This window comes from Ranitomeya imitator, chromosome 1, assembly GCF_032444005.1.
Source record: "Ranitomeya imitator isolate aRanImi1 chromosome 1, aRanImi1.pri, whole genome shotgun sequence".
Lineage (NCBI taxonomy): Eukaryota > Metazoa > Chordata > Amphibia > Anura > Dendrobatidae > Ranitomeya > Ranitomeya imitator.
Genome location: NC_091282.1, coordinates 1,201,242,810 through 1,201,260,183, shown reverse-complemented (window position 1 = coordinate 1,201,260,183; position 17,374 = coordinate 1,201,242,810). Strand labels below are relative to the sequence as shown.

The 17,374-nt window shown below is 45.6% G+C and overlaps 1 protein-coding gene across 3 annotated transcripts in view; it reads right to left on the bottom strand.

The window, feature by feature from the left end:
- The window catches only part of FAM53A (family with sequence similarity 53 member A), an 87,734-nt gene that overhangs the window by 30,702 nt on the left and 39,658 nt on the right, over nt 1-17,374 (bottom strand). For all 3 annotated transcript variants that reach the window (XM_069744900.1, XM_069744901.1, XM_069744899.1), the window contains exons 3-4: nt 13,449-13,503; nt 10,015-10,820 (exon numbers count right to left, since the gene is read on the bottom strand). In XM_069744900.1, the coding sequence (XP_069601001.1) occupies nt 10,015-10,820; nt 13,449-13,503 (861 nt within the window). The remainder of the gene's footprint in view (nt 1-10,014; nt 10,821-13,448; nt 13,504-17,374) is intronic.

Below are 17,374 nucleotides of genomic sequence, written 5' to 3'. Positions count from 1 at the left end.
TGCTTGAGTCCCCCTCCTACCGCCTTCCTATGTAACAAATGAGTGTTGTCATTGATGGACTGGCCCAAAGAGAGAGGATCCCCCACTCAGGATTTATTTTTCTGACCAAGAATGAAGTCCTACTTTTGTTGACTCAATCCATAGAATCATAGAATGTTAGACTTGGAAGGGACCTCCGGGTCATCGTGTCCAACCCTCTGCTCAATGCAGGATTCACTAAACCATCTCAGACAGATGTTACATAGATAACTATAGTCGTTTGAATGTCCACCATATACTACCCCTTCTTAATATCGGACCGAGAGCCGGGTATAAAAAAAAAAAAAAAAAAAAACAAGACAGAGCTGGCTGCCTAAAGGTTCTCTCAGATGTTCCCATTCAATAAAAGCAACTCCGCACCTTCAATCACAAAAACAGGGATCCGTCCCATGGTTCACAGTAAGTATGAAGCAACACTGCACATGTATGATCACTCGTTTGTTAACGGTTTGTAGTAGTGGTTGCTGGTCGCACAAGCTCACTGTAGCTTCCATTCACGCAGGGGACTCTGGGCCCTCAGGATCAGTGGGGCTCTCGGTAGCGAGACACCCAGCATCATACAATTGGTAACAAATGTTGCTTATGGGACAACCCCTTTAGGTAGGCGACGGTGAACTTAAGTATTAATAGGTCATGTGAGCCAAAAATGGGGGCTTACCAAGGTTTAAAGTTATCATCTAGCAGAGCCCCATTCTACGGATCGTTAGGAGTCCCAGCAGTTGGACCAAGAGCAATCAGCAAGTATGAACATGTGGTGACTAAGGCTTGATCTTTTTTGCCAACTTCGGCCATGAATCAGGTGGTGCTTCCAAAGATATGCCACTGCTAAATAGCAGCATAATGCAGGAGAATGATGCAAGTTGAAAAAAAGTTAAAAGCCGTTAGATTCTTTGCAAATTGCTCTTGGCATTAGCTTGAGATCTTATTCACTTGCGCTATGCCTTCAATGTAGCGGCGGCAGCAATCTGTCAACTTCGGCTACGCGGCCTGTGTCACAGCCCAAGTCAACGTGTAGCCCTAGCCTAAAACTTGGTACAACACTTCAATAATTGTAGGTGTAGGACACGGGACTCTCTGCATATGGACCCCAGTACATGAACTATGGCCTGCAGTTATAACCACCATTTATCTTTCCAATCATGCCATGCCTAAATGATGCCCCAATTTAAAGGGGTAACATTTTAATTCATCTGCTGCCAGTGTTTCGGGAGAGACCAGGGCAATGCATGCTGCTGAACACAGCTGACAGACTTGGTATTCTTGCGTTACAAGCCGATGTCATATTCAAGTGACCACAACCGTGCTGTCATCGGTCACTCATTCTGGAAAGGAGTCACAAGGAACCATATCTAGGTCTCCTCTGCTCTGTACATTTTCTATGGCGGAAGAGTCATTTCCATCATTGATCTCTGGGTTTAATAACCAAATATTACATATACATGATGCCGGGCAAGAATAAGAGCTTAAAAGACAGCACAGAACTTTGTTCCGAGTGACGACTAATATGGTTGACCAAGTTACGAGACGAGAGAGCTTGTTCCGCAAAACTTTTTTTTTTAATAACTATTTAATAAAGGTAGAAGAGGTTTCACCTTCCACATTATCCGCTTTTTACGAGAGAACGTGTGTGTGTAGATGTCTATATATATCCAACTCCGGGTCAAAGATCTTTTACTATACACTATGGTAACGCACTTATCTCAGTTCACACACGTCTCACCCAAGTAAAGGGAATGAAGGCATAAGGACGCCAGAGGGGCTCACTGTATGCCGAAAAAAAGCGCCAACAAACATTAGTATATTCACGTCTAATAACTGTATTTTATCAATTCGCTAGACAAATTTGCCCGAACCCAACCAATTACTCAACCTTCAGTAAAAAAAAATAATAAATAAATAAACATTTTCCCCAATTTTTTGGGATTGTTGGGTGCAGCTTAGAATTCAACAAGCCAATGAAACACAAGCTATGTGAGAATTCAAGGGGCTGTTCGCTACTTTCGTCATTAAGATAATGTTGCTTATAAAAAAACAGGTCTTGCTGCGTTTTTTTGTCCCTTTAAGAGGGCCTGTTACTTCCTATAAATGGGTATTTTTATCGCCTGCTGTAAGAGCAGCTATTCTCCTGAACCAAGTGTGGTTTTTCTTTTTTTTTTCTGCGCCTCTGCATTCTTGAGATATGGCCCCCTCTGTTCTGTATATATATCTTGACTTGCTAGTCAAGTAGGTGTGGTCTTTAACTCTTCTCTGTGAGAGTCTTTTCAGGACCTGGCCTAGTTGGCTAAAAGACTAAATTTAAAGATGGTGAAGAGAGGCCGACATCTCAGGAACGGAGAGGCGCAGAAACAAAAGAAAAACGGTACCGAATTCAGGAGAACGGCGGCATTTACACCAGGCAAAAAAATATATATATTTATGGCAAACGACAAATCAATTCCGCTTTAAAGAGGTATAGGATATCCAATGCCAAATATATACAGCAGAGTATGCCGCAGTTATGTTTTGATTCAATAGGAGCCGATGATTGTGAACATGATTTTCTGAGCCCTATATATAAAAAATCTGATAGAAAAAAGATCCAGCTCCTTCTGGTCGCCACCATCTTAGGCTGTAGATTTGTAGATTGGGTAGAGCTTTACGTAAAGGGTCAGGATTAGATTTTTGAGGTTTCCACCGCAGACCAATCAGAGAAATCTCTGCTCCATTCCAAATCATGATCGGAGTGACGTAATATGAAAAGTAAATCAAAAAGTTATGACTATTAAGACGAGAAAGCAAGAATGATCTGTGCTAGGAAAGAAGAACTCGAGAACAGGATATTTACTTTTCCCATGTGGAGAGATAAGTTCTCCGATTCTGTAAAACAGTGGTGAACATCAGAAAGGGCGGAACGTGAACCGTCTCCGTCTGTAAGACCATTCATGCATGAGCTGCCATGCTTATAAAAAAACAAAAAACAAAAAAGCATTAGCTTTTCAGAGGGTGAAACTTCTCAAACCTTCAGAAATGTTGTATAACAGGACAAATCCCAAGGGAAGTGCCACATTTTCCGGAGAGGTCGAACAGCTGTCTAAAAAATTAGCAGAATATTTTTTTTTCACTAAACCATTAGCTGGGGAAAGTATGAACGTCTTTCATTCACAGGGTCGTGTTTGCCTGAAACCCGATCCGCACCTTGGCTGACATTTCGCTGAAGATACAGGTGGCAAGTACCAACTGCAAAAACCCTCACATTTTCCTACACAAAGTAGAATTTTACTCACGTCACGTAGGCAAATCTGTGAAGAACTCAACAACGGCTGTTAACCCCCTCACCTCATGTATCAAGCTCCGAAACAAATTCCAACAAAGGGACATTTACATTACTAGTGAAAGAGCCTAAGTCGGCGTTCACGTAGTGAATGGTAATAGGAAAAACATGTCTCTTTTCTTACAAAAACAGCCGAATCCGGCCACAGGTTGTGTCAGGTATTGCGGCTCCATTCCATCTACATCAAATATACGGTAACCATAAAAGTCACAATCAAATGGCAGGTGTGGCACTTTGTGGCGAATTCTAGGGAAAGACCTCACTGGAGGAGAACAATCCTGTAATGGTGCTAAGATAGTACAGATATGTAAAAAGATTTGCAGGACCCTGGTCCAGTGGCCATGTCAGTGGATCGTGGCTGATGGACCAGAGCTTTGCGAAACTCCTTTTACTTTCCGGCAATCCTGGTGCCTCTTCTGATTAGTAGGCCAGCAGGACATCAACAATGCCAAGACATTGTGCCAAGGCTAAAGGACACCGGCAAGTAGAAGGTGGTTTGCAGGGCTCTCATCAGTCGGCCACAGACTACAGAGGTACCTACAAATCTTCCTGTTCAACTCTACCATGCAATAAATATAATTTAATTTGATCTATGGTTATCTCTCAGGCTACATCTTACCTGGAGAAAATCAAAATTACCACTCTTCCTGAGAGAGCTGACTTACTTCAGAATTTCTAGATCAATACATAGCATGCTGAAGATTTTTGATTCAATTAAACAAATCTACAATTATTTTTTTTCCCCAAGATGCCAAACAACTGTCGGCTAACAGATTGTTGGCCGCTCCTGTCAAAATCGGATGGTAGTAGCCTAAAAGCTGACCATACACGAAACAGCTGACGGACAAATTTTCATTCGGTTGATCGATATATCTTCCGATTGGTCTATATATGTGAGCACTCAGATGAGTGTTCATATGTTTTCAATGCCGGGTGGAAGAATAGAAAGCCACTGCCAAACTCCTCTGGTGGCAGCATATCTCCTCAGAGGGAAAAAACAAGGATTGGACATTGAACGTCCATCAGCCCAATTCTACTATTATACTACATCATCTGTCAGGGGCGAGTTGAGAGGTCCCCATACACATCAGATGGTTTGTTGGTTCGGTTGACTCGTGTTGTGTCTCTAGAGATCTAATAAGTGTTCAGGAGAGACCTCATTGGTAGACCCCCTCTACTACCCTTGGAAGTTCCAAGAGGCCATATGAAAACTGCTGTATTATACTGACTTCCAATTGACCAAGTTCCAACCACGGCAATAAATGGGTGCACGCCACTGCCACTAACAAGCTCGAAAAACTTACTTTGACTTAGTTTTTTGCTCCCCCTCCCCAACTTTTATATGTACCGTATATACTCGAGTATAAGCCGACCCGAGTATAAGCCGACCCCCCTAATTTTGCCACAAAAAACTGGGAAAACTTATTGACTCGAGTATAAGCCTAGGGTGGAAATGCAGCATTTACCGGTGAATTTCAAAAATAAAAATAGATCGTTATTTCCCCATAGCTGTGCCATATAGTGCTCTGCACCGTTCATATTGCCCCATATCTGTGCCCCATATATGCTCTGCACCGTTCATTTTTGCCCAATATCTGTGCCCCATACAGTGCTCTGCACCGTTCATATTGCCCCATAGATGCTGCACAGATGCCCCATACAGTGCTCTGCACCGTTCATATTGCCCCATAGATGCTGCACAGATGCCCCATGTATTGCTCTGCACCGTTCATACTGCGCCATAGATGCTCCACATAAATCTGTGCTGCTGCTGCTGCAATAAAAAAAAACAAAAACACATACTCACCTCTCTTGATTGCAGCTCCCGGCGTCCGGTCCCGGCGCCTCCATCTTCCCGGCGTCTCTGCTCTGACTGATCAGGCAGAGAGCGCAGCGCACACTATATGCGTCATCGCGCCCTCTGCCTGAACAGTCAGAGCACAGACGCCGGGAAGATGGAGGCGCCGGGAAGATGGAGCGACGCCCGGCGGCTGGAACGTGGACAGGTAAATATGCCATACTTACCTAGTCCTAGCGATCCTGGCGCTCCCCGCCTTCCTCCCCGTCTTCTGTGCTGCAGCCTCTTCCTGTCAGCGGTCACCGGCACCGCTGATTAGAGAAATGAATAGGCGGCTCCATCCCTATGGGAGGTGGAGCCGCCTATTCATTTCTGTAATGAGCGGTCCCACGTGACCGCTGAAGAGGGGAAGAAGCTGCAGCACAGAAGACCGTGGGACGGCAGAGGGAGCGTCAGGATCGCTGGGACTAGGTAAGTATACCTCAGCGCCCTCACCCGCCGACCCCACCGCTACCGTGACTCGAGTATAAGCCGAGAGGGGCACTTTCAGCCCAAAAATTTGGGCTGAAAATCTCGGCTTATACTCGAGTATATACGGTATTTCTAGAACCGAAAACAATATGGCCAAATCAGAAGCATTGGCTACGAGTTCCCTGTAAATCTGCATGTTGCTTCACCTCTGAGACTTGGTGACCGTTTTTAGATATTGGAGCAGTGATGGGAACGCTGACGCACGAGAACCAATGCCAGCTTCCAGACTTAGAAAGCGTATCACTCACTGTCCCAGGACTGACAAAGGGACTCCATGTTGCTATAAAGTGAATAGAATGATGCCTCCTCAAACACTTACTGTGAATGGGGACAACATGTAATCCCTACGCAAGGCCAACAACAATTTAAACTGCCTTGTAGATTGTGAGCCCTCGCGGGCAGGGTCCTCTCTCCTTATGTACCAGTCGTGACTTGTATTGATTAAGATTATTGTACTTGTCTTTTATTATGTAAACCCCTCCTCACATGTAAAGCGCTATGGAATAAATGGCGCTATAATAATAAATAATAACAATAAACTACAAAAATTTGGAAGGTCTTAAAAACAAAAAAAAAAAGTTTTGTGAGCCAAGGAGTTCGACCAGAGCTAAGAAACAATGACCAATCCTTATAACAGGTCATCAATATCAGACTGGTGGGGGATCAGACACAGGTCATCCTTACAATCATGTTTGGAGTGCACAGTGTATGGAGCGAGCACCGCACACTGTGTAAGGGCAGTTCTCAGGTACTGACGCTTTGCTCCCTTCCATTCAATAGGAACCGACCTGTAGGGACCAAGAACAGTTCTGGAGATCTGCGGTTCCAGCTCCATATACTCCATGTACATCCAGCCATGGTAGGACCTGTACACAGTGGCTCCAAGTAACCCACCCCCTCTGATCTGATATTGATAACCAATCATAATGATACAGCAGGCCAATTAGTCCTGGAAAATCCCTTTTATAGGCTACCGTTACAGTGAGAAGGGGTTAACTTGTAGTAAAAAAGTGCCATATCAATCCATCAACCTGCGCCGCTGATAAATTTGGCACGTCTTCAGCCTGCCTACCCCCAAGTTTACGCTAAGAGGTTGCGTTAATAAATGTTGGCCATTATTTTGTGTAGTAAACAAGATAGAGGTTACGTAAAGGAAAATCTAATTTAATACTGGTCAAGTTTCGACAAGTTCAGAGCTGAGAAACTCAGAAACCTCTGCCACATTACAGAGAAGACTCGGACCGGATGGGATAAAGTAAAGGAGACTCGTGGGTGAGCTATGCGACTCTTGGCACGCTGCTCTACTGCATGAGAAAGGGACTTTCCTATTTAATCACTATTCTCAGAGTGGAACTCGCCGAACGTGTCTCCGAGGGGTAGAGAAATGGATTCATTCTCAAGTTCTGTGAGGACACTGTATGAGCTCATGACAGAAGTTTCCACTTATATCTGCAACTGTTTAGGGGCAGGTTTTCCAGCGAGGATCAGAAACCGTAGATTGCTACGAACACCCTATAAGCAAATCCCCATGTTAGGTACTTAAAAGAAGGCGACCTTGTTAACCATACAAGGGCATAATCAGCCAAAAAGGTCCTACAGTATTCTAGGGAACCTGGTCTATAAATATTCCTTAGGTGGCATACACTTTAGATCAATTTTGACCAAAACTGCAAATTTAAGTAGGCTAAGCATACCATGTTGTGTATGAGGATGTCCTAAGACAGGGGTCCCCAACCTGTAGCTCGGGAGCCACATGTGGCTCGCGGTCCCATGAATTGTGGCTCGCGGCTGTCTGCCAGCTTGGTGCATTAGCTCCAGATATAGTAAACTGGTATGAAGAGCACATCTCAAAATGGTGAACTTTGTGAGTAGCCGTGCACAGAAGGGCAGATTTGGGTACACTTCTACTGGTCTTGGGGGTTTAGAGATAATTTACGGTAAGTATGGTATGCTGGGGACAGGATGATACTACCGGTCAGAGGAGGTGCTTGAAGATGGATGTGACTGTGTTGGGAGTGCGTGATGGGAAAATGCTGAATGTGGTGGGAACCCCTGGATCTTGGTATATTGCTTCGGGGTGATTTGTGTGGAAAAGCTTTAGTTATCATTGAACCCGTAATAGGGGCTTTGGTTGCCACAACTGTGAGGGGGGACAGGAGCTGGACGTGGCTCGCGACCCTCTTGGAGAGCTGAATGTGGCTCTCAAGGTCAGAAAGGTTGGAGATCACTGTCCTAATATTTCTTTTTTTTTCTCATTTTTTTCAGTGGCTTTCTCGCTCCTGTACGGAACATGTTCCAACCCGACCATACAAGTGTACTGTAGGTGATCGCAAGGAAAAGTTTCTGGCTAAACGAGCATTTAGGTAACCATTACCTAACGTGAAAGACCACTTACGAAGAGACAATAATTGGAAAATGAGGATCAAAAAGAAAGCCCTTTCCTGATCATTGCCTCATTTAAACATGCTGCTAATCAGCTGACAAAGGAGCAAAACACTATTTTGTCTGCTGATGTGTTAATTGATGCCTGCATAAAAATTAACACTGACGGCAGTACATTGCCTCTAGTAAATAACAGATGTGATGCTGACAACATGGGGTAAAACCGATGGCTCTGTCACCATACAGTTTTGTCTGTCCATGTGAAGAAAGTCATAAAATAGTATATAGCTGATCGGCGCTCATTTATGGGCAGAAATGGGTCTTAAGGCTATATAATACAAATATCAATTCAACCGAGAGCCTCATCCAAATGGAGGTAAAAAAGTAAATTGTTAAAGAGGACTTCTCACCAGCTCACAAAACTTGCAATAAAATACCTTGTACAAATCCTTAAGCTCCCCTGATTCTGCAGCTCTTTTCCGTTTTACTCTGCGTGGCTCCATTGCAGAGATAATCACATTTGATGCTGTTGGAGGGCAGTATTTGAAATCTCTGATTTTAACTGGGCGTTTCTTCAGAGTCTTCTCTGGGGGGGCGTGATGCTCAACAGCTGATCTCGCAGACTATCAATCTCAGACACAGCTGAGCTGTGACTGGCAGTGTCTGGGAGAGAGAGGTGAAAACACCCCCAGGGAAGACTGACGGCAAGGCCAGTTGGTCTGCAAGCTGAGATTTCACATAGTTCCCTTCAGAAGAAACAAATGTGAATATCTCTGCAATGGAGTGACGCAAAGCAAAACAGAAAAGAGCGTCAGAATCAGGGGAGCTAGAGGATTTTTACAACTATATTTTTGAACAAGTGACAGGTCCTCTTTAAACAGGAAGGACCACCACTATAATATAGGTGTTGGTCAAAGTTTATTTATATGCAGATATAAATAAAGTACACCACCCCATGGTTTATAAGTTCTTCATTCAGTCATGGGAATAACCAGGGAACCAAACTTATTTTTACAGACCTTTCCCCACATGGTGTTCAAACCGTACTGTGATTAATATGACCCTTTGCAAATTAGAAACTAGGGGGACTCAACTGCTGCCATCTTCCTACAGTTAGAGCTCCCAAGTCATGGTGGACAATATTTCAAGACCATCTCATTGCACAATTAGTGCATGGTTGTCCATGAGTGTCCATCATGTGGTAAAAAGTGTACAGAGTGGATAACTCCATAAGAACTTCCCCGTAGCTCACAGAAATGCAATTATAACAGGGATTTGCTATTTTTGCAGTAGCCTGATGTTCTACAAGTTTCTTTAAGTGTGGACTTTCCATCTAAGAGTTCAAAACATCTACTGAAAAAATAACCTTTTTTTGGTTTGAGAAAAAACTTTAAGATAGAGCTGACTTGTGCATCCGTCCTAAGCTTGCTTTCGTTTCCTGAACTGAGCGTTATGAATGGCAAAGCTTCCCATCTTCCCACAGCTCCACCTTAGACCGAGATAAAATGGACAAAAGAAAAGGAAAACTCCATAACAATGTGGACATATCTTCCCACCAGGTTGGAACAAACAGAACTACTAGTATCCCGATCGTATCATTACCATTTCCACTCAGGACGTACAAACATAGAAGATGGTTCTAATAAAGAACGGGTGAGAAGTCATGGACTACAGGGAGATATAAGGTAAACACCATTTAAGACAGAATTAAATTAACTCAATTTTACATCTTGGGTTGGGGCTACATGGCGGCTTTGGTCAGGGCCACAGATCGCATTATCGCTAAATAATTAAAGCGGGTGTGGTCCCGTTGCGGCCGCCAAGACACTTGAAGTCAAGCAGGTGTGTCGTAATAAGACAACATTCAATTACATTTTGGCCCATGTGGCATCGAGAATATTCAATGTCATGGCCAAAATTGCCGTGTAGCCCTGGTCTGGCGACAAGCACTTACCCGTGTCATTTTAAAGAAATCTAGAGATGGACGATTCCACCGGACGTCTTCGTCGCGCCTCCGCTTTAGTCGCGTTTTCCTCTCGTTTAACACACATGGCTGGGATCGGCACCTTAGCAATCCTTGGCGCCTTCTCAGCTCCGGGGTAGAGGTTGGAGTGCTGTTCGCAGAAGGCAATACATCTCCTGGTTCTGTGATGTGCTCCTGAGACAGAGATAGGCGCCTTCTTGGGTCGAAGTCGCAAGAACCTCCCGAGTTCCAGCGGATGCAGGAGTTTGTGCTTCCTTCACTACTGTCCACAAAGCCGCTGCTGGCAGAAGAAGGCCTTGGGATGGGGGACGTGTTACAGGTGGGGATTGTGAAGATATTGTTGTTTATAGATGGGGCATTCTGAGGCAGGCTGACGCTTGTGCTTCTCTGCAAGGTGGTGCTGCCGTGACTGTTACAGCGCTGTAAAGTGGCGCTGCCACCGCTGTTGCATCGTCTTTTTGACACGGGAGTCCAGACTTTGGAATTGCCTGGTTTCCAGGGGGATCGACAGCGAGACAGTTCATCTGGCTCAGACAATGACCTGCAATGTCTTTTCGTAGGGGGAGCCAGCGGCTGGCCAAGGCTATCATTGAGGTTAAGTTTGTTTATCAAACCAGATACCAACGCCCGATTTGAGGATTCGTTCTGCCATTGAAGATTAAAACTGCCGGGAGTGCCACCGGTGAAGGGGCACATGGGGAAAGCGAAAAACGTATTCTTGTTCAGTTCTGCCTGGACTGGACAAGCCCTGTCGATCACTTTCCAGCGACTGTGCTCTGTTAGGAAAAAGAAAAAGGAGAAGAGAGGGGGACAAAAAAAAAAAGAGAAAAAAAAAAGATTAAAACAATAGTCTCATTCTGAAAATGTCATATGTTACATAAAATAAAGCTCTCGGGGAGGAACTGACAGGTAATGGCACAGTCATATCAGTAGAGTCAGGTTTATTTTTAGTGATGGGAAACTGCCGAGCAGACAGATAACACTCCGCACGGGTCTACTCAAATAACACAAGAGGCTGAAAAAAGGGGAATTCTCAAAAGAATAGTTTGCCCTGTGAAACTATTATTTTTGGCTTCGTTAAACCATCATGTTGTAAGAGAAAACCATTCTCCCCTCAGTATTCTGTTTTGTATAGATGGAAATAAATCTCAAAGGACCAAGTAACTTTAACTTCCAAAATGATTTAAGAACAAAGATTTCTGGAATTTAAAGAAAAAAAAGTACAGGATAAATTTGTAGTTTGGGGGAGGCCTTGCGCAGTGGGTCACATCCCGGGGAGCCCGCGCCCAGTGGGTCACATCCCGGGGAGCCCGCGCCCAGTGGGTCACATCCCGGGGAGCCCGCGCCCAGTGGGTCACATCCCGGGGAGCCCGCGCCCAGTGGGTCACATCCCGGGGAGCCCGCGCCCAGTGGGTCACATCCCGGGGAGCCCGCGCCCAGTGGGTCACATCCCGGGGAGCCCGCGCCCAGTGGGTCACATCCCGGGGAGCCCGCGCCCAGTGGGTCACATCCCGGGGAGCCCGCGCCCAGTGGGTCACATCCCGGGGAGCCTGCGCCCAGTGGGTCACATCCCGGGGAGCCCGCGCCCAGTGGGTCACATCCCGGGGAGCCCACGCCCAGTGGGTCACATCCCGGGGAGCCCACGCCCAGTGGGTCACATCCCGGGGAGCCCGCGCCCAGTGGGTCACATCCCGGGGAGCCCGCGCCCAGTGGGTCACATCCCGGGGAGCCCGCGCCCAGTGGGTCACATCCCGGGGAGCCCTTACCCAGTGGGTCACATCCCGGGGAGCCCTTACCCAGTGGGTCACATCCAGGGGAGCCCTTGCCCAGTGGGTCACATCCAGGGGAGCCCTTGCCCAGTGGGTCACATCCAGGGGAGCCCTTGCCCAGTGGGTCACATCCAGGGGAGCCCTTGCCCAGTGGGTCACATCCAGGGGAACCCTTGCCCAGTGGGTCACATCCAGGGGAGCCCTTGCCCAGTGGGTCACATCCAGGGGAGCCCTTGCCCAGTGGGTCACATCCAGGGGAGCCCTTGCCCAGTGGGTCACATCCAGGGGAGCCCTTGCCCAGTGGGTCACATCCAGGGGAGCCCTTGCCCAGTGGGTCACATCCAGGGGAGCCCTTGCCCAGTGGGTCACATCCAGGGGGAGCCCTTGCCCAGTGGGTCACATCCAGGGGAGCCCTTGCCCAGTGGGTCACATCCAGGGGAGCCCTTGCCCAGTGGGTCACATCCAGGGGAGCCCTTGCCCAGTGGGTCACATCCAGGGGAGCCCTTGCCCAGTGGGTCACATCCAGGGGAGCCCTTGCCCAGTGGGTCACATCCAGGGGAGCCCTTGCCCAGTGGGTCACATCCAGGGGAGCCCTTGCCCAGTGGGTCACATCCAGGGGAGCCCTTGCCCAGTGGGTCACATCCAGAGGAGCCCTCACCCAGTGGGTCACATCCTGGGGAGCCCTCACCCAGTGGGTCACATCCTGGGAAGCTCGCACCCAGTGGGTCACATCCCGAGGAGCCTGCACCCAGTGGGTCACATCCCGGGGAGCCCGCACCCAGAGGGTCACATCCAGGGGAGCCTGCACCTAGTTCTTCACATCCCGGGGAGCCCATACCCAGTGGGTCACATCCCGGGGAGCCCATACCCAGTGGGTCACGTCCCAGGGAGCCCGCACCCAGTGAGTCACATCCCGGGGAGCCCGCAACCCGTGGGTCATATCCCAGGGAGCCCGCACCCAGTGGGTCATATGCCGGAGACCCCAAAACCCGTGAGTCATATCCCAGGGAGCCCGCACCCAGTAGGACATCTAGGGGCTCAAACATCTACGGGCATGTATGGGTATCATAAATAGAATAAGTCATGCTCATTTTCATACACTTTCTATCACTGCAGTATCTGTTCTCTCGTATACCGCAAATTTGTGGCCATTATTAGTATGACCAAAAGAAAAATAACACTTAAAAACTTCCTCAAACAAAGAAAAAATACTTAATAGGGAAGTAGATTTCATCATTTACGGGCAGTATCTGAACATTAAGAAGGGATTTCACTTTTTGTCTGGGAGTCTCGGCTGACACTTGCTGGTCCATTGAAACATCAGACGGATGGGACAAAATCTGCCGTCCGTCTCTACCAGCCAATGATTTAGACCCGGATTTATTATGCAAAGCCCTTTACAGGCATAAAATCACCATCAGCCCTGGATTCGAGGACATTGTTCTAGGACCAGTTTGAGCCAGCGGGTTCTCGAGCCACATTTTCAAGCCTATTTCTAACCTTGCATCTGTTTTGCAACAGAAAAGGATTCTTCTCTTTATCAGACACCTTGCTTTTTTGGAATTTAAAAAAAAAAAAAACCCTAAAGCAAAAAAAAACCGCTGCTTACGTTTCTTTTAAAAAAACAAAACTTACCATTGATTTCGTAAGGGAACAAGCTGCCTTCATTGTTCAGCTTCTCAGATGAGCGCTGAAATTAACCAAAGGGAAAGAAACTTCAACACCATACAACAAAGCACATGGTGTGAAAATATATAACATAAATCATAAATGTGAGTAGTAGGGATTATATATAAAAAAAAATATTCACTGGTATATGACTGTCCATTTCTAAGGGTAAAACTCCACAATTGCGGTATCCCAAATATTGGGGTAACATATCACACTCGTATAACAACATAACATTACAGAAGTAATAGATTCTTATATACACATTTCTAGAAAAATCAATCTGTATTATTAATCAGATTTTTCCCAAAAATACATAAAGAAAGAACTATGAAGGAAATTGAAATTATTGGGTCGTAGTTATCCTTTAGGTTGAGTCATGAAATGTTATCAGTCTGTAAATTAATCAAGAAATGTCATCAAACACCAGAAATCAACATTCATTACAAAACATTTTGTATTAAATGCTCCCCTTTGCTATTAAAAATCATACTATTTTGTGTATACAGCTCCCATGCAGAGTTATGTGTCGTCAGTGTTCATGCTACTCAGTTCCTTCTCCAACAGCTTCATGCTAACCCACATCGTAGAAAAAGGCAGAGAGAGCGAGGAGTAACATGGATCTGACTACACAGGGTTCGTCTGTAGTCTGTAACCATGGATACGAAACAGCAGTTTTTTAATCGACACTGATTGCAAAGACACTTTTTTTCATATGCTTCGAAGGAATACATTCATTTAGTTAGCGTATACATGACCTACACATTTCAAAATAATTCTTAAGGTCGTGGTGTAATAAGTATGAATATTTATCAGATTTAGAAGAGATGAAGGGGTTGTCCGGTAAAAAGACATCACCTATCCACGGTCTGACCGCAGGGACCTGCACCGATTGGCAGGACGGGGAACTTTCCTCCCGGTAAGTATAAAGCGGCAGTGCGCATGCGCAACCTCAGCTCCGCCCAATCTTTAAGGAGCTGCCGGGCGCTGTACTACGCTTTTTTTTTTTTTATGGCAGCCCAATTGGGACTGAATGAAGTGGCAGATAGGAGTCCGATCTGCTGCGCCATCTTGTAACGGGGACAAAAGCTCCCAGATCTGCCAAATCGGTGAGGAACTCAGCAGTGGCACACCCAACAATCAGCAAGTTATCACCTATTCGGCAGATAGGCGATAACTTGTTTTAACTTGACAACCCGTTAAAAAAAAAAATAACAGTGGTCTAGAGATGGCTCCTCTGAACAGACTCTCATCCAATCTGTCACTTCATGTGATCCCTTTCAACACAGCCGAGTGGCCAAGGTGGCAAATATAAGGGATGGACTTTTGATCTTTGCTGGTCTATACGTTTGAAGGCAAAATGTAAGGTCTGGGGCCCCAATGCAAAATTAGGCAAGATGGTTCCCATGCACCATTTGTCATTTATAATACTGGCACCTTCATGTGTGGCTTTACGCCTTGGTGTGCCCTCAGGAGCCTCTGCAACCTCCTAGAGCTACCGCTCCGCTCGGCACTGTCGAGTCCCCTACAATTGTGCCGTTTAGCTTGAATTTACAAGCGTTTGAGTCTATATTGATTTATGCAACAGAGCGAAACGTGCTTGATTAACAAACGTCCTTGCTCAGATGCCTTCTGGTTTCTGATTTACTCTTTGCTCCGCAAAAAAGATACCATTGTTCAGATGCTTCCTCTGAAATGATAGGAGAATTGTATTTTTTCTCCGCTGTGAACGTAAACATCCTTAAATACACTCTTTCGGCACTTAAAGGTCAGGGAGGAACCACAGAGTGTTCAGAGGTGGCCCTACCCATTGTACAAATTAACAAAAACATGGGGCAATAAGGCCCTAGGCATCCAACTATTCTGCCTAACCTTTGTCCTGGCCTTGATTGTCTCCAATAAATTATATAGTAATAAACACATTGTTCTGAACTCATGGGCCCTGATTCATTTTTGCCTTTGCCCCTGTTTTTTGTCTAGTTTTGTGCCTTTCAACTCGTTTGCACTCAAATATTCTGTTTTCGCATTTAAGTCTATTTCACACGTGTTCGCCATTTTTCTTGTTGTTTTTCGCTTTGTGGTCAGAGTTTAGCATTTCCCGATGTTTTTGGCCGACTTGCCGAATTTGGTGCAGGTCCACTGCAGTTTCACCCCCCCCCCCCCTCCCTTCCCAGGTGTATTTTTGAGTACGCCAGAATTTCAGCTCAATTTTTGTGCCCTTTGGTGTGATGAAATACTTTTGATCGCTAAAAACAGTTCAAGACAGAAAGAAAAGACCACTTCTTACTTTGCGACAAATTCATGAATCACATGCACCATTTTGAAATTATTGGCGTCGAAAACGTCATCTGATACTACAAAGACAAAAAAGGAAAGTGACTTCTAAAAAAACCAAAACACTAATGACAAATTGGGGCCATGGAGTTCATGAATATGATTTCCCCCGATTGTAGGATGATGACCCATTTTCACCTAGGTCGAATTCAGACATCTGTAGATCATGGTCCAAGTATGTTCCGTAATGCATGGAGCAACCACACGTCTCCTGACCCAAACACGACAACCTCATAGGCATATGGCAAGCTGTCGGATTCAACGACCAGTCCCGTACTTGGACTTTGATGTCTGAATTTGGGCCTGACCGTAAAAGCCCATTGGGTACATCAACAATAAATTGCCTAATTGGACTTTCTTGTCTATGAGCGATTCATGATCATTATTAGTGATGAGTGAACGGGTTGGGATAAGGTGTTATCCTCCATGATCGGGTGCTAACCGAGTGTCTTCGGCGTGCTCGAAAATCCCTGCATGTGTTGCAGCGGTTGAACAGCCTTGAGACATGCAGGCACGGGGACTCAAACTTAATCGAACCCGCCGAAGACAAACGGATAGCACCCGATCATGGCGGATAACACCTTATCCGACCACGTTCGCTCATCACTAATCATTACCCATGATACACATGACAGCGGAGGGAACAACAGGACAAAAGTTTGCTAATTTGCCATAGACCGCAGCAAAAAATGTAATTATTCAAGTCCCAAAAGAAACTTTTTGAAATTGAAATCATAAATTAAAGATTAATGTTTCCATTGTCTTTTTGCCAAAAAACATTTACACGCCTAATGGGATGTATAATTTTATTAGGAGAAAGTCATGAAAAAAGTTTCACATGTAAAACTGTGAGTGAGGAAGATAGTAAAGAGTGAAGATAATTATAAAAAAAAAGTCTCCTGCCTAAGCAGCGAACGTTCCCACGTAGGTAAGAACCGCATTGTTTTCAGATACTTTGCTACGAGGTGAATTAAAAAAGGGACACAAATTGCAGTCTGGCCTCGTTTTGCAATAGAGTGCATGCTATTGTTCTTTGTTACCAGCCGCAGCATAGGGGCGAGGCTCACTGGAGTATTTCTCAACGTCAAAAAATCTCAAGTCAAAAAACATTATATATAACTAGCTGTTGGCACTAGATTGTACCATCAAAGGGTGACCAGCATGGACCTATGTGTGGTACAGATGAGTAGGATTACCTGCTAGGTTATAAAATGTCTAGTAGTGCCATAGGGACACCTCAGTCCAATATTGTGGCCTACTAATACAGGGGTGTTAGCAGTCGGACCCATGGCTACCACTTTTGGCAGATGATGACCATTTTTCAACCAAAGTCAAAACCACTGAAGGTAAAGATGGCCATACACATGGGATAGCGGTCAGGCAAATGTTTGTTCGACAGGTAGCCCTCTCTCCGCACCTTGCCATATACAAGAGCTTGGCATAGCAAATAACCGTAGGTCACCCCATGCTGGCTACCTCATCTTCCCTGAAAGCAAAAATGTAGGGCGATTAAATTTCTTTTCCTCCATGTCGGGGAAGAATCAGGAGAAACTGATACA